Source organism: Ursus americanus, chromosome 15 (assembly GCF_024610735.1).
Source record: "Ursus americanus isolate L20-20 chromosome 15, mUrsAme1.1.p, whole genome shotgun sequence".
In the NCBI taxonomy this organism is placed as follows: Eukaryota; Metazoa; Chordata; class Mammalia; order Carnivora; family Ursidae; genus Ursus; species Ursus americanus.
In genome coordinates, this window is record NC_142141.1 from 31,912,967 (window position 1) to 31,940,131 (window position 27,165).

The 27,165-nt window shown below is 40.0% G+C and overlaps 1 protein-coding gene across 7 annotated transcripts; it reads left to right on the forward strand.

The window, feature by feature from the left end:
* The first annotated feature begins 518 nt into the window (after nt 1-518).
* On the forward strand, nt 519-19,578 carry TMEM267 (transmembrane protein 267). Of its 7 annotated transcripts, none has more exons than XM_045787386.2 (6): nt 1,235-1,288; nt 3,431-3,549; nt 8,878-9,060; nt 11,302-11,396; nt 13,781-14,168; nt 17,686-19,578. In XM_045787386.2, the coding sequence occupies exons 5-6, from the start codon at nt 13,857-13,859 to the stop codon at nt 18,019-18,021; spliced, it is 648 nt and encodes a 215-aa protein (XP_045643342.2). In that variant the 5' UTR covers nt 1,235-1,288; nt 3,431-3,549; nt 8,878-9,060; nt 11,302-11,396; nt 13,781-13,856; the 3' UTR covers nt 18,022-19,578. The 7 variants fall into 7 exon arrangements, with proteins under 7 accessions (XP_045643336.2, XP_045643342.2, XP_087724030.1 ...); XM_087867904.1 differs by lacking the exon at nt 8,878-9,060 and adding an exon at nt 12,230-12,466; XM_045787387.2 differs by having other exon boundaries at nt 1,282-1,362.
* Nucleotides 19,579-27,165: the final 7,587 nt, after the last annotated feature.

The following is a 27,165-nucleotide window of genomic DNA, read 5'->3' on the forward strand; positions in this document are numbered from 1 at the left end:
ATGAAAAGTTCTATCACTGAGAAACTGAGCCACACTTTAGGTTTCTGTGAGAGAGGCGCCTAGGAGTTTCTTGAGATGGAAGATCTCACTTTTTACTACAGAATTGTCTTTCAACTGTAAAACTAATATAATCCCACTAGTGCCCTTACTTTCCATCTCATCCTTGTTTTGAGAAACTGTAGGTAGGAAGAAGAAAGCAATGAACCTTTTGAGACTATCCTAGAGCCAAGGCCAAGCTAGATCACCTCCTTAGTGCTAACTCAGGCAGGAAGGCAGACTGGGACCTGGCCACGGTCCTATTAAAAAGCTGCATCTTGGGGGCGCCTGGGTGCACAGCGGTTAAGCGTCTGCCTTCGGCTCAGGGCGTGATCCCGGCGTTATGAGATCAAGCCCCCATCAGGCTCCTCTGCTATGAGCCTGCTTCTCCCTCTCCCACTCCCCCTGCTTGTGTTCCCTCTCTCGCTGGCTGTCTCTATCTCTGTCAAATAAATAAAATCTTTAAAAAAAAAAGCTGCATCTTGAGTCCGGTTAATTAGGGTCAAGCTCCCTTTTATGCAGTTTTTTTTTTCCCAACTCCTGTGCGTTTAGTAGTCATGATTATACGGTCCAGCCCTGTCATTGCTGCCACAATAAAGTGTAGCGCCCACGTCCGCCCACAAAGTGGCAAAGAATAATTATCAAGAAATCCCCAAGGGGGCGTTGGAGCGCTATGAAGGAGCCGCAGATCTGCACGATCGCGCGGTCCCTCCATCTAGTGAAAAACTCCGGCGCCCAACCTGAAAGATCCCGTAAAGGAAGCCGGAAATTTCTCTACCCCTTCGAGACCCAAGATGGCCCGTGGCTCCTAGCTCAAGTGTCTGGATATAGGGCCCGTGCATCCGACATTAGGTGAGGTCACTTCTCCGTCCCCAGCTTCCCAGCCGCAAGTAAGGGTGCGTTGTGCGTCTGTCGGCTGCTAAGTCTGGGGCACGGCGCCGGCAAAGCCAAGAACGAATGCTCAGGTTTGACAGGAAACCAACAAGGTACTTTACACTTCTCACCCCGCTGTCCCAAAGGTCTCCTTACGGGGGACAGCGGGAAGAACTCGTGCTACCCACCCCCTCCACCAAAGAACAGCGAGCTACCGGTTCTCGTCCGTTAGGAATGGGGCCAGTATCCCGGCGTCCTCTCCGCCGTTTGGGGCTGGAGTCGCTCTGGCCGGCGTCCGGCGTCTCTATGGTGCCGGCCGAGGGGGGTAGAGGGGCGGGGCCGCCGTTCGCGCTGCAGGCTTCTGGCTGGAAAGTCGAAGGTGGGCGCGGCTGAGCTCCGCAAGGGCCCGGGCGGGAGGGGGGCGGAGTGGATGCCCCGAAACTGCGACCTGAGGTGGGAAGCCGAAGCTCCGGGTTCCAGATGGGGTGGGCGTGCAGGGGCGGCTAGTGCGCGGGAGCCGAGAGCCAGCGGGGTGTGCTTGACCGCCGGCACTGTCTGGCGATCCCGGGATGTGCGCGAAGCCCCGGAGTGTTCCTCCGGCTTCGTGGAGCCTTCGAGATTCCACAGGCACCCGTCCTCGCCTAGGCTCTGCGTCCCTGGCGTTTCCCTGGCCCAGGGCGGGGTGACGGGGGTCTGGCCGGAGTTGCCCATTGCCGTCTTTAACAGGGCTCGAGAGTCCTACGTGCCCCGGGTCCCAGGAGGCGTGGATACACTAAATGTGAAAGGGTCCCTTCCCTGCCTAGGAATTGCTGCGTTCCTTTGACGCCAGGGCTTCCTGCCCTATTTTCTTCATCGGCATTTTTAAATTACTGCATCACACCAGCCTTGGGAAAGAATGATTTGGGGAATTTGCAGAGACTTGATATATGTTTTAATTCAGAATTGTATGTTTTATTCCTAATGGGAATAAACATTTTAGTTCCTAATAGTTCAGAATTGTATGTTTTATTCCTAATGGGAATAAACATTTTAGTTCCTAATAGGAACTAAACATTTTATATTCCGGCTCTGTGGAACTGAGTAGGATTTGTGTTTCTTTCCTTTGCAAATAAGCTGTATTATATTTGGCATCTGCTTTAGGTATTATGGCATTAACAATTAAGTATATTAGAGGCGCCTGGCTGGCTCAGTCGTGGAGTGTTTGACTCTTGAGCTCCGGGTTGTGAGTTCGAGCCCCACATTCGGTGTACAGATTACTTTAAAAAATTAAAATTACAAAAAATTAAATACATTAACTTTCACAGCACTGACATTGAAAAAGACTTATTTGTAAAGCAATACTAAAGGTAGTTATCAGATTTTAGACTGCTTTTACCTCCAATTTTTGTAAATATTTGTGTGATGGGAGAGTAAAGCAGATGATACTTTGGGAATTTGTTCTTTGTTTTGGCAGAAATATTTGTCTTAAGATTATTAACAAACTGTACAATAGTGTATAATTAAAGTAACTGGCTAATTATGTTTGTGGAGGTAAGATTACTACTATGTATACTTAAAGGCCCCATAGTTGATGACATTTTACTGTAATGGAATGAGGTGTGGCAATTTGACCATTGTAGAAAGTGGCTGCAAGTCATAAGGACATGTTAGGCTATTATAAGATAAGCCATCCCCAAAATATTTTTAGTTCATAGGCTGAGGGTTGCTTACCTGCTTACCCATTGGATTAGTATAATAAAATATTTATTAAATACCTTCAGCAGATTAGATTTTATGCATGAGAGGCTTAAAAGAAAATTATAATTACTACTCTTAAGGGAACTGCCCAACAAAAGTATGTAAAATAAACATAAATTTATTTTTACAGTTTTTGAGGTTCCAGGGTCCATTCTGTTTGTAGGGGAAGGGTAGGAAGTGGAAAAAGGAAGAAAAAGGTATGAAGAAAAATGGGTATACTTGGGTGTCTTAGAGACAATAAATAAAAGGCAGTACACTTATTAATGTTCTTTCTCCCCCCAAAAAAATGTTTTTTTCTTATCCTCATACTCAGAATCTAAGACAAGGATGTTAAATATATGCACTAATAGAGTGAAATAGATGTCAGAATTGTGTTTCTGGGACCATAACTATACCTTTATGAAAATGGAAAGAAAATTGTGTTAGATACCTATTTCTATATAACAAATTACCCCAAAACTTAGAGGGTTAAAACATTGAACGAGTATTATCTGTGTCTGTGGGCTAGGATTTTGTAAGAAGCTTAGCTGGGTGATTCTGGCTCAGGAGCCCAAGCAGTTGTAGTCCAGATGTGTGCAGGGCTGCAGGCATCTAAAAACTTGACTGGGGCAGAAGAATCTACTTCCATGTTCACTCAGCTTTTTGTTCCTCTCTCATCAAGCAAGCTGTTTTATACTTTCCATTTATAAAATGCATTTCATGCTGCCCCATTATGTGTACGTGTTCCTATTCACAAACCATGATATAGTTATATTATTATAAACAATAAGGTTTTCTTTTTCAGGTCACTAAATTTGGATCATCATTTAAATACTTGAAGTGATCTTTTGATGTTTCACTTTGCTCATAACACGTCATTAGCTAACCCGTCTTTTTAAAATTTGAACTTACGTAAAACACAAGGTTAGTAACATTTAAATATACTTTGGGGTGATAAAAATTGTTTCAAGGGTAAAAGAAGATGAGTGTAATGCAGTGGCTTTATAGTGGCATCATGCAATCTGCAATTAAGTGGATAATGACCTCTATTTGTCCCCTTTCTGGGATAAGATTTGAAAATAAATTTGTAGTAAATGCAGATATGAGCATAGCCTGAGTGGCAGTAGAGCTTTTCTGTTGAGCTTCTATGTGTGTCCAGCCTACATTCTTACACGCATCCACCTGAGTGGCCTTCTTTCTTCTTTGGGCTAATTTGCAGGCCACAGCTTCCTGAAGGAGGGAATGTTGCTGCTAGTGTAGCACTCTCTGGCGTGGTCATTAATTGGCATTTGTGTGTCCCAGTTCCCATCCAGCTAAGTGGATACTGGCATCTATCTTTGGTTCAAAAGGATATTTTATAAACTTTAAAATTATTTGCACTGAACCTTTAAACATGTTGACTTCTTTATCCATGCAAGTGTCAAGAGTTTATTTTGCAAAGTAGAAACAAATGATTCATAATGTATGGGACTGTAAATCCTGAGGTTTATAGAAAGGTTTCATGACTTGGAGGTATCTTTTGCATTTTTTACATTTTGGTCTTGCTTGAAAGTACATTGAAATCACTCATTTCCTGATCCTGGAAGAATCTGTAGACTTTAACCCAACCTCAGTTCCTTTCAGAACAATTTTCATTATTGCAAATGACCAAGAATTTGAGGATTGTTGTAGACTCCATTATCATTAACAAAATAGTTGTTCTGTGCAAAGCAAGTCTTCTTCACAAGATGAAAGAATTAATGGAATCAGCTTATTTCACCTGGAGATGTAGAAATCTTTTGTACAGGCTTCGCATGTGTCAACTAATACATAAATAGGAACAAATTATTTTTATATTATGAATTTGACTTACAAGAATTGTATAAAATTTTATTAATGTTTATCGATGTTATCTATTCTAATATTTTTATTAATACATATAATGTTATAAGTATGTTTCTACTTTTCAAAAATTATACTTTTAAGAGACTGACTCTAGCATCATGGTCTGAGTTGTTTAATGACTTCTGACTAACTTCAGAGTAGCTTTATTTGTTTTGTGGGTATAATAGTAAGACTTTGAAAATGTTTTGGGAATTATGGGACGCCTGGGTGGCTCAGTTGGTTAAGCATCCAACTCTTGATTTTTGGCTCAGGTCATGATCTCAGGGTCATGAGATCCAGCCCTGCACGGACCCCCGCATCAGTCTCCACACTGGGCATGGAGCCTGCCTAATATTTTCTCCCTCTCCATCTGCTGCCCTCACCCCAGCGCCCCCACTCGCGTGCTTTCTCTTTCTCTTTTCCCTCTCTCAAAAAAAAAAAAAAAAAGAAATGCTTAGGGAATCAAAGAAAGGGGAAAAAAGTACTGATCATATGTAAGCTCGTGAATGAGATACAAGCCAAATGTACAGTTTTCTGTATTCTTAAATGTGTATTATATGTACGTATTTTTAACAAAAATTAATATTTTACATATTTTATAGGCTACCTTTTAAATTTTAATACGTTGAGCATCTTTCCATGTCAAAAAGATGGAAATAGTGATTTTTTAATGGCTGCATAATTGTGTGGCATTTATTTCACTAGTCTCCTATTCTGGACAGTTTCTAATTCTTCCTTATGAACAATGCCATGCTGAAGATCCATATGTATTTGAATCTACTTATTTTCTTTGGATAAATTCCTAGAATTGAAAATGCTGAGTCAAAAATATTTGCTCCTTTTTGGGGCACCTGGGTGGCTCATTTAGTTAAGTGTCTGCCTTTGGCTTAGGCAATGATCTTGCTCTCTCTCAAATAAATAAATAAAATCTTTAAAAAAAAAAAAACTTGCTCATTTTTAAATGATTTTTGATACATATTATCAAATTGTCCACTAGAAAATTATACCAACTTATACTCCTGCTAATACACAGTACAAGAGATAGTTTCCCTACCATTACTAACAGAAAGCATTAGCAATCTTTTGTCAATCTTACATTGAAATCTCATTGTTTTAATTTAAATTCAATTGATTGCTAATAAAGTTGAAACCCTCTAATAATTTTTTTGATCATTTGTATTTCTTCCTTTTCCAAATTGCCCTTTCATAGACATTGCCCACTTTATTATTGGGATATTTATTTTGCCTCTTAATTTTAAGAGTGCTTAATAAAGTAAAACTCCTAATCTTTCCCCTCATAAAGGTTCTAAATTTCCTCCATTTGTCTTTAACTTTGCCATGTATAAGTTTTACATTCTGATGTAGTCATGTCTATCAATATTTTAAAAATAATTTTGAGCTCCTCTGTAAAAGTCAAGCCAGCTGGACTATGTAGACGTCTGTTTACAAATTCATGTAAATATCCCAAACTTGATAACCAAACTACAAAAGCTATCTAATAGAAATTTTCCAGGCAGCTAGTCAACAAAACTGATTCCCTTTCTTAATCGAACCAGGGAAATATTCTATTATATTGCAAAACTCTGATCCATGTGGATGTGACATTTTAAAACCTGGAGTTGTTTGATTAAACGACTCTACTGTATTAAACTATGCACTGCACCGATTGAAAGCAGATGATCCAATCTCAGGTTTCACCTGGTGATTGACTTCTCTCCGGTACTACTTAGCAATTGAAACCTAACAGACTGACCGCTTGTGTGGACTGCTCTTCCTATCCATCATAGTATATTTGTGAGTATGCTGTTCTAATGCAACTGGAAGAAACAGAGCCACTTTCTACAATATGTGCTGAGAAGGCCAAATACTGTCTTTTCCAGCCTCCCTTGCAGCTAGTCATGCGATGGAGGCCCAGCCGATCGGACACTCCAAATATTGTATGAGATCAAGTAAACAATCACTGCCAGGAGTCTTCGATGGCAGCAGCAGACAGTGCAGCACTGTGCAGTGCTGGTGGTAATATCCGGTGACAGGTTAGGCAGGGTAAGCTGTGCTCAGTGGTGGGGAGGTCTCTACCACACCAGTTGTCTGGTGTCATTTTCACTGAGATGCTTGAGGCATAGCTTTGAGGCCTGATTCTTGAAACCTGGCAAAACTGTGATTTCCCAATATCCTTTTAATAAATTTGGGGTTTCTTTTGCCTTTACTGCCAGAGTGTTTTCTTTTCCATGCACTTAAGAATCCCAAGGGATACAGAATCAGGGTTAAATAATAATTGTTCCTCTACCAATTTAGAATTATATACGCATTCTCCACTCCCCCATACACATGCTTACTCGATTTCTGGACTTTGTATTCACCCTTCAGTACTTATGTTACTCTGCTTTTCCAAGTTTATTGGCATTAACTCTTTTAAATGAAATTTAGAAACATTTTGTGAAGTTCCTAAAAGGAAATCCCTTTATGATTTTAATTAGAATGATATGAAATTTATTGATTCCACTCGAGGAGAATAACACTATCAATGTTGTCTTCTTACTCAACAAAATGGCCTGGCTCTTGTATTAGTTAAGTTCCATGAAAGAAGCAAGCTACTTTGCCTGGGATTTATACAGGGGTTAGACGTTCTGTAATTGTGGGGGCTGGGAAAGCAGTCAGGGCAGACTCCTGCCTGAGTCTGTTGTTGAGCCTGGAGCGGTTACAAATCAGCTAGGTAGACACAGTGGAGAAGGGAAGGTGGGTGTGGAGGAGAGCAAGAACGGAATGGAATCTGCGTTGGCTTCTCGCCAACTCCCGTTTTGATGCTGTGGGTGATCTACAGCACAGGCTAGCGCTCTTGACCCCGGGATTGCACATGCAGACAGGATCTGGAGAAGCTGGAGGAGCTGGGGCCAGCCCGCTTCCCCATGCCAGCAAGGCGAGCTAACAGATCATGTCCAAGCTCCACATGCAAGAGAGAACTATTACAAGAACTTTACAAGGAAGGGAATTCTGGAAAATGTGCTTCCAACTAAGCTGAGCTGACATACTATGAAGCCATCAGAGTTCTAAAGAACCGATTGATCTTTTGTGGCCTTTAATACAGCTTTGTTGTTTTCTTCATAAATATTTCCTGTTTAGTTTATTCCTTGGTATTTGGGTTTTTATTGCTCTTGTGAATGTTTTTTCCCATTTTTTTCCTTATAATGATTGCTTGTGTATTATAAAGATTATTTTAGTATTTATCTTGAATTAGCCACCATTTGCAACTTTACTTCTTACGGTTTTCAAAGACCATAGACAGCCATTTCACTTGCGAACAAATGTAATTATCTTTTTCTTCCTGGAAAGGTAATGATATATTTTCTTTCCCCCTCCCTCCATCCCTTCTTTGTCTCATTACATAGAATGGAACTGCCAGAACAATATTCTAATAGCTATACTGTTTCTAACTTTTAAGGTTATGTTTCTTGGTTTTCATCATTTTGGTTTCTCGTAAACTAGTGTTTCTCAATGTTTAGTGAATATAAGAATCACTTGGTATTCATACATGCTAAAAATGCAGATCCCAGGGTATTTTATATGCAATTCCTACTGGATAACAGATCCAGTGTATGAAGATTTTTCATGAATTAATTCCACACTTACTGAGCACTTAGTGTGCATGAAAGGTGTAGTAGTGAACAAAGTTGACTGAGTTCTTGTGCTCTGAACTTTTATTTTCCTTCCTGAAATGTGTACAGAGCATAAATACTTGAAAACAAGTCTTTTGGCTCTAAAGGTATTACTTGCACCACCATTTAAGCTTAGTTTCTTTGAACTAACTAGGCCACTCTATTTTTTTTTTAACCAGTTTAAAAGTGGTGAGTTACATTGCATTGTGGTCAGAGAATTTGGCCTGAACATTTACAGTTTTTAGATTTTATTGAAGTTTTTCTTGTGGATGAGTAAATGGGTAGTTAACTTTTGTAAATGTTTCATGGACATTTGGAGAGAATGTGTTTTCCATGTAAAATATGTAATTTTATTTTATTTTATTTTATTTATTTATTTTTTTTTAATTTATTTATTCGACAGAGATAGAGACAGCCAGCGAGAGAGGGAACACAAGCAGGGGGAGTGGGAGAGGAAGAGGCAGGCTTCCAGCGGAGGAGCCTGATGTGGGGCTCGATCCCATAACGCCGGGATCATGCCCTGAGCCGAAGGCAGACGCTTAACCGCTGTGCCACCCAGGCGCCCCAAAATATGTAATTTTAGACCTGAATATGAAATCAAACTTATAACTATATTATTTAGATTATCTATACCTATTTTTGGCTACTTGATATAATTTACATATTCTACTGCTTTGTGGTTTGTCATGTAAGCATCTTTTTTTTTTAAAGATTTTATTTATTTATTTATTTTTAGAGAGAGAGCAAGAGTTCAAGAGAGAGCATGAGCGGGGGGAGGTACAGAGGGAGAAAGATTTTCAAGCAGAGTCCACTCTGAGCACGAAGCCCAATTCAGGGCTCGATCCCACAACCCTGAGTTCATGACCTGAGCTGAAATCAAGAGTCAGACGCTTAACCAACTGAGCCACCCAAGTGCCCTGTAAGCATCTTATATAACTTTATTATGACTTGAATATTTTATCCCTTTTAGTCCCTCTAAGTCTTTTGTCATGAATTCTGTATTTGATTTTAATATTACTATGGCTGCTTTATTTGGCTTATATATTCTAGATATATATTTTCTCATTTCTTTTTTTTAAATTTTTATTTTGTTATATTAGTCACCATACAGTACATCCCCAGTTGTTGATGTAATGTTGCATGATTCATTATTTGCATATAATACCCAGTGCACCATGCAATACGTGCCCTCCTTACTACCCATCACCAGTCTATCCCATTCCCCCACCCCCTCCCCTCTGAAGCCCTCAGTTTGTTTCCCAGAGTCCACAGTCTCTCATGGTTCATTTCCCCCTCTGTTTACTCCCCCTTCATTCTTCCCTTCCTTTTACCGATCTTCCCACTTCTTATGTTCCATAAATGAGTGAAACCATACGATAATTGTCTTTATCTGCTTGACTTATTTCACTTTATTTTGTATATGGCTGAGACTTTTTGTTTGAGGTATTTTCTTATGAACAATAACTTAGATGTTTCCTTTTGTCCCAATCTGTTTCTTTATAGGTAAATTTAATAGGTTCACATTTATTGTGGTACTTGTGTTTGATGTTTGGTCCTTTTTGTTCTTTTGGGGGGGTTGGGATGATGGTAAAATCTTCTTTCATTTTTTTCCTTTTCTGTTTTGCTGTACTGATCAAGTTTTTTTAATTCCTCTTCTCTCTCCCTAGTGATTTAGAAGCCCTGTTCCTCCATCCTTTCCCCCCAGATATTATATATAGCTATTATAATTTCTAAGGCAAAATTATTGAAATTCATAATTGTCACAGAGGTGCCATAATTTAGTTTATGTAGAATCCTACAGTCATGATCCTTTTTTCTCAGAGCTTTATTAATGTTGCCCCACAGTATTTTGACATTTATTGTTGGTATCAGTCACATTCTTCTTTTGCAGATACCCTTTTGGGGGGGGGCAGGATTTGGAGACTCTAAGGGATTTTATCTTTATTTTTTGAATTTATTTTTTCTTTCAGTGCTTAATTCTTTGTCATTTTTCCCCCCATCAAGCTTTGAAAAAATTCTTCAAAAATGTTCTTATTCACTAATTGTGTTTTTTGAAGCATTCGTTTTACTATGCATTATTCCTGTTGAGCTTTTATTTGGGCAATCAGGTTTTTCATCTACATAAGCTCTTGTTTTCAGCTCCTTTTACATGAAAGCCTGCTGTTGTTATTGACAATAAAGTATATTTTCCTAACTTTTTAACATCTTTGTTGGAGTATAATTGATACATAATAAACTGTACAATATTTAAAATGTACATTTTGATACATTTTGATGTATATATGAAACTATAAACCATGAAACTATCACCACAATCAAGATAATGAACACATCTGTTCCCCCAAAGTTTCTTTTTTTTTTTTTAAAGATTTTATTTATTTATTTGAGAGAGAAGACAGCCAGCGAGAGAGGGAACACAGGCAGGGGAGTGGGAGAGGAAGAAGCAGGCTCCTAGCGGAGGAGCCTGATGTGGGGCTCGATCCCAGAACGCCAGGATCACGCCCTGAGCTGAAGGCAGCCGCTTAACGACTGCACCACCCAGGCGCCCCCCCCAAAGTTTCTTTATGCTCCTTTTTTATCCTTCCAGCCCCACCGATGTGCTTTCTGTCACTTATATTGGTTTGCATTTTCTTGAATTTTATATAAGTGGAATCGTGTTCTGTACTCTTTTAAAAACATTTCCAAATGAAGATTTCAAATATATAGAAAAGTAGAAGATAATATAACGAACTATAGTATATCCATTACCTATCTTAAACAATTATAATATTTCCCATACTTACTTCATTTATTTACTTTTTAAAATTAAGACTTTATTTTTTATTGCAGTTTTAGGTTTACAGAAAAATTAAGCAGATCGTACAAAGTGTTCCCATATGTTACTTCTCCCTCTGCACACATTTCTCCTTATTATTAACATTTGCATTAGTGTGATACCCTATTACAGTTAGTAAACCCACATTGATATATTGATTGAAGTTCATAGTTTACATGAGGGTTCATTTTTTGTGTTGTATAGTTCCGTGAGTTTTGACTGTGTACTCTGTTTTTCTTTTCTTTTTGGTTTGGTTTATTTCATTAAGTATTATTTTGAAGTTCATCAGTGTTTTTGTACGTATTACTTTTTTGTCTTTTTCTATTCCATGTTTTGTTTATCCAGTTGGGTTGTTTCCAGGTTGGAGCTAATGTAGATAAAGCTGCCGTGAACGTTCGTGTACAAGTCTGTGTGTGGATGTACGCTTGCATTTCTCGCAGGTAAATACCTAGGAGTAGAATGACTGAATCTATGATAGAAGGATGTTTAACTTTTTGAGAAACTGAAAAGTGGTTTATCATTTTAAATTTCCTCCAGGCAGTGTATGAGAGTTCTGGTTGCTCCACATCTTTTCTACATTTGGGATGATGAGTCTTTAATTTTAGCCATTCTAATAAGTATGTCTTATATCTCATTGTGGTTTTAATGTGCATTTCCCTAATAATTAATGAGGTTGAGTATATTTCATGTGCTTGTGGATCACCTGTATATCATCTTTGTAAAGTAACTTTTCATATCTTTTGCCCATTTTTGTATTAGTTTATTTTTCTGTTACTGTGTTTTCAGAATTCTTTGTTCTAGATATAAATCCTTTTTCAAATATGAGATATGCAGATATTTTCTTCCAGTTTGTGGCTTGTCTTTTCATTCTCTTAACATAGTCTTTCAAAGAGCAGAAGTTCTTAATTTTGATGAAATTCAGTTTTTTAATTTTTAAAAAACAGATCGACCTTTTGATGTTGCTTTTAAGAACTCTTTGCATAACCCAAGGACACAAAAATATTCTATGTTTTCTTCCAGAATTTTTATAGTTTTATGTTTTACTTTTAGGTCTGTGATCCATTTTGACTTAATTTTTGTATATGGAATAAAGTATGGTTTGAGCGTCATTATTTTTGCATGTGGATATCCACTTGTTCCAACACCATTTGGTGAAAGGACTGTCTTTTCTCCATTTACTTGCTTTTGCATATTTGTCAAAAATCAATTGACAGTGTATGTGTGGATCTATTTCTTTTTTTAATATATGTTTTATTTTCTATTTTTTTTTAAGTTGGCTCCACACCTAGTGTGAAGCCCAACATGGGGCTTGAACTCACAACCCTGAGATTAAGACCTGAGCTGAGATCAAGACTCAAGTGTTCAACCAACTGAGCCACCCAGGCACCTCTGTGTGGATCTATTTCTGATCCCACTTTCTATTCTGCTTCATTGCTCTATTTGTCTGTCTTTATACCAACACCATGCTGTCGTAATTACTGCAGCTGTGTAAGACTTGAAATCAGATGGTGTAAGTCCTTCAACTTAGCTCTTCATTTTCCCAAGTTGTTTTCCTGTTCTAGTCTTTTGTGTTTCTCTATAAATTTTGGAATATATGTAATGAGCTATGAATAGTTTTTATTACAGAATGGAAGTTGAATCATTCTTAATACATCATTTAGTTTTTCTTTTAGTCTCAGAACTAAAAACAATACAAAACAAAAACTTCAGGTATCACATAATATTGATAACTTTAACTGGATAAATGATTTCAGTAGTCTATGCCAGGTAAGTACGCAGCACAGAATTATGATTGCCTTTTTATCAATTAAAGTTCTGTGGTTAGAGGCAACAGAAAAACAAAAGGGATTTATTGGAAGATGCTGGGGTAGCTCATAGAAGTAAAGGGTAAGCTGTAAGGGCAGCTTTGAGAAACTTCAAGACTGAACCTGAGAAGTTGACGTCCTTACGGTTCTTTTTTCTTTGGCTGCTCCATGTAGTGAAGCCCAGCTCTATAAGAAGGAAAGGAACTTTCTCCCACCAGCTCCATTTAGGAAAATTCTAGAAGGAGGTTTGACTGGGTCAGCCTGGGTCACCTGAATTAGCAGATTATTTATCACTAGCCTAATCACTACTGGAATTGATGACTAACTAGTAATTATGAATTAATTACTTCTACTGATAAGAGAGACAGGAATTCTAATTGGTCAGCTTCAGAGTTTGGATATTGTGATGAGCAGTTTTCCTAAAGGAAGGAGATGCTGTTTTCAGAAGTTTGGAAAATAGTTGCTGGGTACACGGACACAATGGATGGCCACTACCATGTAGCACACGTTGCTGAGAAATAGATCTGTTTGATGACCTCAAAGTAATAGATTGCAGTTGGTGGGCTTTCTTAAATTCACCTTGATACATACTAACACGTAAACTGTTGTTCCTGGAAAGCTAACCTGTTCTCTTTGGGGTGCATAGCATATTGTATAAAACATGTAAGCAGTACAATTTTGTTATACTTGAAAGTTACTAGGAGAATAGTCTTAAATGTTCTCACCACATGCACAAAAAGGTAACTGTGAAGTGATGGAGACGTTAACTAACCTTACTGTGGTCATCAGTCCACAATACGTCTGTATATGAAATCACAGTATACACCTTAAACTTAGCAAGTGTTATATATCAATTATATCTCAATGAAGCTGAGAAAAATAAAATGAAATTACTGACAACGGTAAAAAAAAAAACCACCAGTTTTTACAGCTTGGTTTTGTATTTGTGAAATTATTGCTGATATTGTTTTGCTTAAATGTTATATGGCATTATTCTTTTCCTCTGCTTTCTATTTTAGGGTGACTGGGGATGTGAACCAGAAGAAGCTGCTTGTTTCCTGATGGCTTTTAGTGCACACTGACGGGGCGTCTGAGATGGCATCTGAGGCTGAGAAGACCCACGCTTTACTCCAGTCGTGTAGCACCGAGTCTCTTATTTCCAGCCTCGGTCTGGGGATATTTTGCCTCGTAGCCGACAGACTTCTTCAGTTTTCAATAATTCAGCAAAACGACTGGCTTCGCGCCCTGTCAGATAACGCCGTCCATTGTGTGATTGGCATGTGGTTGTGGGCAATTGTCATCGGAGTCAAGAAGACAACTGACTTTGGAGAAATCGTTTTAGCTGGATTTTTAGCCTCTGTTATTGATGTAGACCACTTTTTTCTAGCTGGATCTTTATCTTTAAAGGTAAGAAGCGTATAAGTTTAGTTTTTCTGGTCTTTTAATTTCTGTAGCGCCATTATAGTGATCTTCACAGCATCACTTGAGAGCTAGAGAAGATTATCCTTATTTTAAAATAAGAAAGCCCATTCATCCTTTTTTTTTTTTTTTTTTTTTTTTTTGAGCGCTTAGTACTTCCCTGAAGGTGAACACAGACATGGTGCTAATCAAGTTATTGGCATCACCAAGTGCCAAGGATGCATACAGAGCTAAGGACTCAGTAAAAGTACCTGAGGAGTTCGGTGCTGGCTTTACCGAGGATGGCACTTAGCGAAGTCTTGAAGGAAGCATTCATCAACTGGTTTAAAGTAATGGGGGTCATTCTCAGGGCTCTCCTGGGTATTTTTCCACAGTTCGTTCTTCAGGACCACACTGAGAATTTCCCCCTTATTCTTCATATCTCACAGTTCGTATGCAGCTTCCGAGTGTTCCCTAACAGGGGAAGAGCTTTAAGATGATTCCTAATCCTGGGGAATGACTCCGGTGGATTCATTCCCCAGTCCCTTGTGAGGCCAAAGATGTGCATTTCAATGGGCTGATTAGGCCACAGACCCTGGTGGAGAAGTTTGAGGGATTTCACTGCGGTGTTTAGCTGTACAGTGGCCTGTTAGCTTTGCAAATGAACGAAGCTTGAAATACGGCTCACGTATTTTCTAAATGTCAACAGATTTGCCGCCCTTTTCCGTGTTTATGATGTGTAAACACAACAGGGCTGTGCTTTGTTCAGCACCGGTCTGGAACAGTGCCTGGTCATCTAGTTGGCGTTCAGTAAACACTTGTTGAACGAATGAGAAATGATGACCTGTTCCTTGTATGTGTCACATACCAGGTATTTCTCAGAGGTTGTCTCACTTATTAAAAAACTTCAGTAAGGAATCAGTAATGCCTGATTAAAGACAAACTTTAGCTTTTTTGCTCTAAGTGGAAGCAGAATAACATTGTGTTTGAGATTGGAATCAGTAGACATGAGTTTGAATCCTAGTATGTGGTGTTAGCAGAGCACTTTCTTCTTTAAGTCTCAATGTCCTCGTCTGTAAAGTGTGGATTCTGTCATTACTGACCTCATGGGGCGGTCGTGGGTGTTAAATGAGCACGTTAAAGGACAGATCCCAGCAAATAGTTCACAATAAATGTTAGTAGAGATTGGGAGAAGCTATCAAGCATCGTAAAAAGTGTGGTTCATAAATGCATTCATCTAGAATTTATCGTAATTTTTAAAAACATTTAGGCTATGCACTGTATTTATTCTTTGATTCACTTAGAAGCAGTAGTGTTGAGAATATGAGCCATCGAGTCAGACAGACGCAGTCTACACTTACTCACTGCACAACCGGGGGAAGCTACTTGGCCTCTATAAGCCGCAGCGTCCCCCTCTGCAAAGTAATCCCTAACCCATGCGACTGTCGTAAGGATTAAATGAGATGGTGCACATAAAGTGTAGCACAGGGCTGGTATCAATCCTTTTTTTAAGTGAAATATGAACATTTTTTCACATTAACTGTAAGATTGTGTGTGATCATCAGTTACAAATACCAAAACGAAAATAAGTATTTATGATACTAATTTTTAAATATCTCTTGTTCCTTCTGTTTGTAAGTGATCTATTTTTACTTCCTTGATTTTATGATCATGTCCTTTTCTTCTTTCATTATTTTTCTATGAATGAAAAATCTGGGTTGAGATTTTACACATCAGCCAAGCAACAGAAATTTCTTGTTTCTTCTTTAGCATCTATTAATATAAATAGACTTTACAAATGAAAGTGTAAAGATTCAATGTCCCTTCAGACATCCAGAGCATAACTGCTAATCACATCAACTTCAGACTGTTGCTGTCTTCCAAGGAGGGATTACCGCAGGCTTCCTTGTCCGCCCTGCTGTTGAGGAGCGTGGTTCCGTGTGGCTGTGGAGGGAAAAACCCAGGTGGAGACAGGGATGGAATAACAATACAGAAATGTGGGGCGCCTGGGTGGCTCAATCGGTTAAGCGTCTGCCTTCGGCTCAGGTCACGATCCCAGGGTCCCGGAATCAAGCCCCACATTGGACTCCCTGCTCAGCAGGCAGTCTGCTTCTCCCTCTGCCTGCTGCTCCCCCTGCTTGTGCTCGCCTTCTCTCTCTCTGTCAAATAAATAAATAAAATCTTAAAAAAAAAAAGCCCAAACAATACAGAAATGCTATGTGTTCTGGCGAAGTAGAAATAAAACAGCTAAGAATATGGAGAAGGGATAGGAATGTGGCATAAACTCTTTGATGGATGTTCAGTCAGTAGGTGAGAGTTAAAGACACTGGTTTAAGGGTCATGTGACTTCACATGGTGCCAACGTACAGTGTCTTTGACGGGTGCCTTGTATTTTAATGGTGGGAAGGTTATGCCTCTGTTTTTTTAATGGGAACCTAATTTTTTTTTTTTACTCCCCCTTTTCCTCTTTACCACCCGGTATCCAGATGATTCCTCTCCCTTCCTTTTTGCCGTCTTCTCCCCCAGAACCAATACCTTTTAAAGCCTTGAATCATGCATGCTTTCAAATCCTTGCTTTGTAGCCAGTGCTCTCATCAACCAGGACCCTTTTCAGTGTTTCTCTTTCTAGTGGTAATTTTAGATCAGTCTTAGGTGCCCCCGTCTTTCCTGGCTTGTGGTGGGAGCGTGAGAGAAAGTGCGCTGACGTGCTGTGTATTTTAATAGTTTAGAGTATTTGAAGTTTTAGGCGCTCTCTGCCTTCTGTCTGTGCTGAGCGGGGTTTGGTATAGTTTTATTTGCCCTTGTCTGTAATGTTTTTGAGGATGTGCGGGGAGATTCAGATTTAGGCAATCTTCACTGCCCTCGGCTTCCTTTTTATTTAGAAAGTATCTAATTGAAACTTAACCTTTACAGCATGTGAGAACAAAACCTTACTCAAGAACCCTTCAGGGATTAACCCTGAAATTTTCATTTGTTTAGTTACTGATTACATTTTTTTGTAACGGTTTAAAGTTTTTACTGGAGTTTAACTCAACTTTTAACACTTATTTAAAATAATATAATCTTTCTAAATGTTGTCATAAGTGCATTCTGAAAATATTCAAGGCAAATATAAAGTGGTTACAACAAAAACATTTCCCTTTCATGCCCTTATTAATAGAATATTTTATGCAGTTGTGAGATTTTTTTCAATGCTTAGAGGCCCCAGATAAACTCCAAATACACACAAACCATACATTTGGAGTATAAATTACATTTGTATTGTGACTTTTCTAAGCAAATAATAGGAAACTTTAAAAAATTAATCACCACGTCCTTGAGATCTTGGTTTCATTGTTAATGCAGAGAATATCCCACTCACTCTTCTTTGCTTTCTGTGTAACAGATTTAATACATGTGGCCTAGAAAATGTTCCCATTGTATTTCTAATAGACGCCTAGAAAGTGTTTTAGAATATTAAGAAGCATTTACCAAATTTTGTTTGCCAAGAAGGAAATGATACCATAGCTACTGCTCTCCCCGGCAGGCTGCTTTGACTCTTCCACGAAGACCTTTCCTTCACTGCTCTACCGTCATACCGGTTGTGGTTGTGACCCTGAAGTTTACTATGCACCTTTTCAAGCTCAAAGACTCATGGTGCTTTCTTCCCTGGATGTTATTTATATCCTGGACCTCACATCATATCCGAGATGGAATTCGTCACGGCCTGTGGATATGCCCATTTGGAAAAACTTCTCCGTTGCCATTCTGGCTTTATGTCATCATCACCTCCTCTTTACCTCACATCTGTTCGTTTGTTATGTATTTCACAGGGACCAGACAAATGATGTCGTCAAAACATGGAATCCATATTGACGTTTGAGGTAACTGTGTGTGCGTCTTAGGGAAGCAGGTGGTTCAGATGATGATAATTAAGGGTGGCTGACATTATCAAGTGAATTTTTAACAGTATATTATATTAATTATTATAATTCCTGAATCCTCTTGCTCAGGAGGCATGTACACTTTTTAAGAAAAAAGTATATATTTGTTGTAATTCTACTTCTCTCTTCTCTAACCTCTAGTACAATATTAGAGTTTCGTTTATTCCGTGATAGATTTTCTTTTTCTGTTTATCTGGCTTTACTACTAGCTCTAGTAGATTGATACCCAGTTAAGTATTCTGGAGGTATGGGTTCAAGGCAGTCCATTTCAGGATGAAAAACAGATCAAATCGTGGGGTGACTAATTTGTAAAAAGTCAGCATTTGTGTCCACGTGTTCCTGAAATACCGGAACAGTGAAACAGCCGAAATAAATGAAATCATGAATAAGATGTGTAGTGAACACTCCCGTTTCTCTATTTCATGTATGTTGATCCTGACTGAAGTTTGATTGGCCAGCTATGTTAGTGAGTTGTGATTACCAGCAGAATCTGTTTCAGCGCCCTTGTGAGACATCACTCTACTCTCCATAAAAGATAGTGACTAACAGAAGATCTAGATTATTGTTTCAGGAATCACCTTAGGAAGTAATTATTGTAATATGTCGACTGTGGTAACATCCTACTCAAGTATTATTTTTTTAGTTTCTTTGTCCAAAAATCTCATGTGTTAAGGTTTTAACTGTTCTGAAAAACATAACTAAGTTTAACAAAATATTCGTTAAAAATTAACAAAATATTGATACTTGGCTTATAACCATGGAATTTGAATTGACACAAAAAAGAGCTTACCAGTTACTTCAAATGTAAAATCCCGAATGTGCCATTAAAATTGTTTTAGTTGCAGCCAAGTTGTTTACACACTGTTTTAAAATTCATCAGTTAAATAATGTTTAAATATCTGCCTGATACTGAGAAACAAAGCATATGTTTTTCAAAATGAAGGATTTTTAGGACATTTGCTTTTTCCTTTGTTCTTGCAGGTTGATCTGTTAAAAATGATTAACCTTTATTAGAGAAGGAAAATTTAGTTGCTGTAAAATTTTACACTTTCACAGTTCAATGTTACTTTGATATAAAAGTCAGTGTCCTAATGGCACTTGCTTTTTTTTTTTTTTTCAGTATCCTATGTAGCATTTGCTGTCTTTAGATTTTCTTACACATTTGTGATTTGTAATGCTAGTGATTGTGTGCCTTACTCTCTGAGAAATGCTGAAGCAATGCCTTATCCAAAGCATATTTTTCTCATTTATTAGGTTAAACAGAGCTCTGTAAATCGTTGTAAAGTTTCACGTTCTTTGGTTTTTCTTTTTGTTGTTAACCAGTCGGTTGCACTCTATTATGTTTTAGAATCTGTTATCTTTCAAGAGCAATTGTTGTGTCAGTTTGGTTGGTATAATAAATATTATGTAGTGGGGGTGAATTTGAATAAGGTAGAGATTTTTTTAAGTATATAATTTCCGAAATCCATGGAAATAAAGCATATATCTTGTATCACTTTTTCTGACTAAATGATGAAACTCTACTTTTTTTCTTTCTCCATATTAGACAAAGGAATGCCATTAAAATATAGGGCCTTATTTGAGAATGTCACACTGGCATTTTGGGGGCTGTTCTCTAACTTTTTGTATTAGAAGGGAATTCACTTTGCTCGTGACTCCTTGCTTAAATAGTACAAATTTTAAGTGTGGTTTATCCTTGTTCCTTCCTCTGCCATCAGAAATGCTCCTTGTCCTCTAAATGGTCTATAACAGCTGTGGTTGTAACCTTTAGAAATATAACAGCCAACTTCCCATGCCACCATTTTGTTTTTTAATCTTATTGAAAAAGTTTCTGTCAGTACAACATTATATTGGAAATTGGAGATCTTGTTTGCATGTATGTGTTTTCTCCATCCACTAGATGTCCTCCATTCACTTAGTGGAGGCTGGTCCACTGATCTGACCTTCCAATCTACTGTACTCTTGAGGCATGTTAGTTATGCTAACGACTCAGAAGAACTTCCACCATTAGACTGTTTTCTACTCATCCTCACCTCCTTTCTTCAACTTAGGCAGCCATCATCACTACCTCCAATCAGGCAGACACTCCCTGGCTCCTTTTTCTTTTGCAATTACTTAGTTTCCCCCATTTTCCCAACTAAAAAGGAGAGGAAATAGGGGCTATTCTGGTCCTTGCTCACTACTGTCATGGCTAAGCCTTTTATCCACCATAGTTCTCCGTTTCCTTCATTTGATAACCCAATATATTACTCATTCTCAATCTTTACCCTCACAGGCTACCCTCTAAGACTCACTTTCACCTTCTTTGATGATATGAGCACCTGGATCTCTTTCTTCCTTTTATTCCAACCCTTGATTTTACCCTCCGTCATCAGATGACTTACGTGAATATTCCTTTCTTCAACCACTGACTCATCAGCACATCACATGAGCCAAGCACCAGTACAACAGTCCTCTGTACCTCTGTAGGGGACACCGCTCGTTGCTGAGATCTCAGACGTTGTGTACTTTTTCTAGACCAGTGGTTCTCAAACTCTAACATACATCAGAATCACCTGTAAGACTTGTTAGAACAAGGATTGCTTGAGACCTACCTCCAGAGTTCTGACTCCATAGGTCCCAAGAATTTGCATTTCCAGCAAGTTCCCAGTTGATATTGTGAAAGGTGAAATGGAAATGGGGTTATTTGTGTCAAGGGTTTTAAAATGAAGCCGGGAGGCCATTAAGGAGGGGGCCCTTTTGCACGTCCTCACTGGTGGAACCATGAACTTTTGAACTGGGCCAGACTGCAAATATTCCAAGGACTCAGGCTGAGCACCTGCAACTTGCTGTAGTCAGAGGCTTTGCTTAACAATAGCCTTAGTAACCAATTACACGGGTCCAAGAGTAGCTTTCTGCCCTCAACACCAATAAAAAATTATTTGTAAACAATCTATACAAACTTTACTTTTTTGCTTTAAAAACCTGATTTTTCTCTCTAATGGGACATTATTTGGGTTACTACCCAAATTTGTGTACCCCGAATTTCAATTCTTTGATCCCAAATAAACATTCTTTCTTAATTATTGCCTGCTGACAGTTTTAGGTTGGCAATAGGGTACTGCTGTTCAGGAACCACACTTGAAGAACCATGACAGTAGACCCATCCTGTTTCTTTAACTTCATTCCCTTCCCTCCTCTTCCTTGAGCCAACTCTTTGCCTTATCCATATCTTTAATTTTTCCCTACCTTCCTTTGCCGCCAGGTCCGTCCAGTCCTGTGCTAGGTACATTTAACTCTGTTCCTGTCCTACCTATGCAGTGCTAGAGGTTACTGTTGACTGTTTCGACACTCCAGTGCCCAGCTGTCCTCATGTGCTATCCAATTAGCCAACCCAGAATAATCCACATAGTCTGCTTTCCCCAGTTCTGCTTGAGGCCACGCGTCTTTATTACAAAACCCTGTTGATTTGGCCTGCTACCTAACTTCAACTGCATATTTAATAATACTTTACTTACTGCTGAACAATTTTTTTTTCAAAGATTGTGCCAGACAAGACAAGCCTCAGAGTATCTGCCCCTGTTGGATCCAGCCCCAATCCAGGAAGCTCACAGCATTCCACTGATCTGAGAAATTCATACTGATATTCAATCTCCACGGTTACTTTGCACTTTGCATTAACCTACGGCATTGCCACGTGTGTCCCCTTGGCATTTCTTTACTTCCCAGAAATAATGACACTAATTAAAGTGTTTCTGAGGCATTTTACCCTTTGCCTGACCTTGCAAGCAGTTCTTTGGCTTACATACCCAGCAGCGCTAAGTAATGTTGCTTCGACATCTGGCACCAGGAGGGGAATGTCAAATTCAAGCTCTTATCCCCATTCTGATGCCCCTCAGTACTCTGTGTGAGCTTTCAAAGAAAGCACCCATCTGAATTCACACACCCTCTCTCATTCAATATTCATTTGCCTTAATTCAAGCATCGCCCAGGTCCCCAGGTCAGCAACATTGGCGCCATGCACGTAACGTGGAAGGCAGAGAGACAATTTTTCCGGGATACCTGAGTGGTGCTAACTGAAGCATAAAATGTGGGATAGTGGTTACATAACAGACCACATGCAGGTGTGACATATCTAAATGACACCGGTCATACCTCACTACCCTCAGCTTTTGCACGCACCCACAGGGAATGCTTGGAGCTTTTTAGAGTATTCATGAGCGACCCTGTTATAAGGACCCCATTGTGTGCTCTAGAGCCCTGCTCTTCTTGGAGAACTGTGTGTAAATACTGCCCTTCCAGCTTCCTGGACTGCCACGGCTGTATGGCCAGAGTCTGTAACAATCATCTCTCTGTTAGGCCTGGCCTCCCGGCCAGGAGAGACTCTGGTGTTTCTCTAGATGCTAAACAGATTGGCACAGGACTGTTCTTTGTCAGTCTGGCTTCATGAAGGGTGGCATAGAGCCCAGGCCAATCCTTCTGGAAAGGTCTCTGCCATTCCTCAGGTGTGAGACCCAGAGCCAATCACTCTGTAAGCCCTCTGCTCCCATCTTCACCTATCGATCCAAGGGAGATGGGATTAAAAGAAACGTCAGGGGAATCTTTGAAAGGGTAAAAATACTACAGAAGAGTGAGAATGAGGAATGGAAGAGAGATGGGAAGCCTGTCTACTTGGCCTGCTTAGGGGTTATAGGGTACATGCCTGTGTGTCCCGAATTACTCTTCTTTTGCTGCTAGAACAAATTACCATGATTTTGGTGGTTTAAAACAAGATAAGTGTACTATCTTACAGTTCGTTATGTCAGAAATCCAAAACAGGTCTCACTGGGTTAAAATCAAGGCATCAGCAGGGATGTGTTCCATCTGAGTTCCTAGGGAAGAATCTGTTTCCTTGGCTCCTTCAACTTCTAGGTGGCTGCCTACACCCCTTGGCTAGTGGCCCTCTTATTCCGTCTTCAAAGCCAGCAATGGTAGGTCAGTTTTCTTCTTCACATGTGTCTTTCTGATCCTCTTTCCATTGTCACCTCTCTCTCGGGCCGCAGCTGGGAAGATTCTCTGACTTACGCATGTGATTAGCTTGGGCCCAGCTGAAAATCCAGGCCAAGTTCTCCATCTCAAGTTCTTTATCACATTTGCAAAGCCCCTTTTGCCAAGTAGGGTAATCTATTCACAGGTGCCAGGGATTAAGACATGGAGGTCTTTGGGGGCCATTCTTCTGCTTACCCCTAGAGATTTTTAATTGTTGTTTTGTTGCTGGCGGTTTTGTTTAATGTGAGCTGGCGGGACACCTCTCACATACTTAAGACTGCTCTCTTGATCCTGTGCACTGGACTGGAATCTAGCTCTGACGTCTTTGGGCAAGTCACATGTCCTTTTTGGGCCAATGAGGAATAGGCCAGATATCTTCCAAGACTCTCTTCCTGCTCTTTCTATAATCCCAGCTCATTGTCCCAATAATGGTGGGGCTCCTCCAGTTCTGGGGAGATAGCCTCCAACTTGCCGTGCCACAGTTAAGTTTGTTCTTTTTTCCTTTGATATTGACACTGTGGTTCTATTTGTCATCTATTTTCTCCATGTAGAACTGTTGAATCTTTGTACAAACTCTTTATTCTCCATGAAAAAAAAAAAAGGTTTAAATTCATGAAATCCTTGGCCAGTTAAACATCCATAGTTCATTTGGGTGAAAATGAATACAGTATTTGCCCTCATACAACACGGGATCAGTTGGCCAGTAATGTGTTCCTATTCTGCAGCACGCCTTGTATTAAAAATTAATGTTCTGGGTGCCTGGGTGGCTCAGTTGGTTAAGCATCTGCCTTTGGCTCAGGTCATGATCCCAGAGTCCTGAGATAGAGTCCTGTATTGGGCTCCTTGCTCAGCAGAGAGTCTGCTTGAGATTCTCTCTCTCTCCCTCTCCCTTTGCCCCTCCCCCTGTGCGTTCTCTTTCTCTCTCTCTCTAAAATAAATAAATCTAAAAAAAAAAAAAGCAGATTAGGACACATTTGGGCATTTACCACTTATGATCAGTTAAAGTAAAATGCTCAGTTGAGGCAAGTGATGTCTTGGAGTAGTAGCCCCAGGATGTTGGTTAGGGAGCAACCAGTGCAAAGATATGTTAATGGAAGGGATAGGACTTTCTCGTCTCACCAGCAGTTCAAATGGGGATTAATCTTGGGGTGCTGACCCAACTATGGCTGTTACCTTTCTTCCCCACCCTTACCATTTGCTGAGTAGCAATACCTGGGCAGAGGAGGCAAGGACAGGGATGCAAATCTGCATGTCACCCCAAGGCGCCTGTGAGGATCGAGGTGTGATTATTTCCATAGGGAGGTGCCAGAGCAGAGCATGGGGTGAAGACATGCTACAGGGAGAAGGCTACCGAAAGGGAGACAGAAGCAAGAAGAGATAGGAAATGATGTCCCCGCTAAGGATCCCTCTGAAGGCCCAGGGAGAAGTCCCTGCAGTAGGCTCAGGGGATAAGGCCTTGTCCCAGAGAAAGAATGGCTCAAACAGGGCCATTCACTCTGAAGAGAAATGAGGAAGCACCAGGAAAATTGATGGGTGAGTGACTCTAGACGTTACCAAACTTTCTTGGCTTATGGTTGGTGTTCTTAATGTCAGTTTTTCACCATACCACTCGGCCAAAAGAAATATCAAACAGCTCCAGTTATTTAGTGAGATCAAATGACTTAACAGTAGTAGCTGGGGTTGTCCAACAGATCCTGTTGTTTTTCTCGATAATTTAGAATATCCCACAACACCCCTAAGAGTTCATCCCAGCACCCCAGGGTGCCTTGGGTTTAGGATTTTCCTTGCTAACTTGAATGCAATGGCAGCCTTCTTTCTGAGGGCCCGGGTGCTGGGAATCATCGGTCCCAGATAAGACAAAAACCCAGCTGGAGACCTGTAAGGGTGGTTGTCTTGATTTTACCCACTTGAGAGAGAAACAAAGGACTCACCCTGAGGAACAGAGAAGGATGGACCCTCCCATAGGAACTAATGTTGTTTCTCTTTCTCTGTTCTTCTACCAGCATGGGTTTCTTGAGGCCAGAGTCATTGTCCGCATCTCTTACTCTTTCCCTAGGGCTCTGCTCAGTGCAAGGTGGAAACGCAAACATTCTATTGAATAAATGAATGACTGGATGGTTATATTATATTTATTTTATCCTTCCCTATTTTCTGAGAAGGTAAGAGCTGACATGTCCTAGACAGTCCTACCTCAGGAATCTTCCCTGAAATTTCAGCCAAAAGAAAGAAAACATAATTATTCAGGTTCAAAGCCAGCAGCAAAGACCTGATAGGAGCTTAAAATTTCATTTGTTCTCCACCCTAAGGGAAATGTAAGGGGAATAGGTGATCTAGGAGTATAAAAACATTACTGTTTTATTATTTAAGATTGTGGGGCCTTTTTCTTGATGCTTTTGAAGAAAAGAATAGCTAAATTATTGGGATGGTTTGAGTACAGACTAGCTCTGAGATAGAGGAATCAATTGATCAATCTTTTGTGGAAGACCGAAAGCAATATTGGGGGTCCTCTTGTTCCTCTAGAACCTTGCCAGTCACCCCTGAGAGGCGAGGTCTATTTCCCCTGCCCTTCAACCTGGGTAGGACTTTTTGACTACCCTGATTAATAGAATACAGTAGAAGTGAACCTGTGTACATTCCAAGATAGGTCATAAAGGGCAATACAGCTTCCACCTGGCTTGCTCTCTCACTCATGGGGTGCTTGCCCTTGGAAACCCACCACCATGCTGTGAGGAAGGCAGACTCATCACATGGAGAAGCCCATGTAAGGAACAACTAAGGTTCTCAGCCAACAGCCAGCATCAACTGCCCGTGCAGGGCTGAGTGAGCCCCTCCAGATGATTCTAACTTCCAGCCTTGAACTACTTGGGTGACGCTGAGCGGATCAGGTGTGAGCCATCCCCTGCCTGAAAAGCAGACTCATGAGCAAACCAAATGCTGTGGTAGTTTAAGCTACAAATGTTGGCATATTTGTTATTTAGCCTCAGGTATTGGAACATGAAACCCTTTTTTTACCACTGTCTGTGTTTGCCAACAGAACTCGGAACACAGGCTGCCTGGCTTGCATTGCTAGCTCCATCACTTATAAACTCTATGACCCTGGGCAAACGATTTAAATTTGTGCCTCTGTTTCCTTATCTGTAAAAGAGGAAGAGTTCCTACTTCATAGAAGGATCGTCCTGACCATTAAGTGACCTGATACATGGAAAATGTGTGAAACAGTGCCTACTACGAAATAAGCCCTACTTAAGTGTTGGGTATTATTGTGGTGCTGACGATGGTTTTATAGTTGATCATATTGGTGTGGTAGGCAGAATTCTAAGAAGAGCCTGGGGCCTCGCGCTTCCTGATAGCCACGCTATTGTATAATACCTTTGTCTTGAGTGCAGGCAGGACCTGTGATTTGCTTCTAACCAATAGAATGTGGCAACGATCAACGAATTTTGCAGATGTAATTAAAGTCCTTAAAGTTGACTTTAAGTGAATCAAAGATGCGATTGTCCTGGGTGGGCCTGGTCTAATCAGGTGAGCTCTTTAAAAGAGAATCTGGAGATCAGCGAGTCTCCTGCTGACCCTGAAGAAGAAGCCATCATGAGTTCAACAACTGCAAGGAAATGAATGCCAACTACCCCATGGGCTTGGAAAGGAACCTGAGCCTCAGATGAGACTGTGGCCCTGGCTGACACTTTGATTGCAGCCTTGTGAGATCCTGGTCAGACGGTTTGGTTAGGTCACACTTGACCCCTGATCCATGGAAACTGTGAGCCGATAGAGAAACAGATGTTGTCTTAAGTCACTAAGTTTGTGCTCATTTGTTATTCCGCAATAGAAAACTAAGGTACTTAGTAAAAATTCAAACAATATAAAAGTAGGGGAAGAAAGGGATAAAGAAGGGGGGAGTAATCAGAAGGGGGAATGATGCATGAGAGACTATGGACTCTGAGAAACAAACTGAGGGCCTCAGAGGGGAGGGGGTGGGGGATTGTGATAGACTGGTGATGGGTAGTAAGGAGGGCACGTATTGCATGGTGCACTGGGTGTTATATGCAACTAATGAATCATCGAACTTTACATCAAAA

What these genes read in the sequence shown, in the direction of transcription:
- TMEM267 (XM_045787380.2), top strand. Translation starts at nt 13,857, where the DNA reads ATGGCATCTGAGGCTGAGAAGACCCACGCTTTACTCCAGTCGTGTAGC. An exon ending in CTGGATCTTTATCTTTAAAG is followed by an intron (nt 14,169 to 17,685) that starts GTAAGAAGCGTA and finishes TCTCCCCGGCAG; the next exon opens with GCTGCTTTGACTCTTCCACG.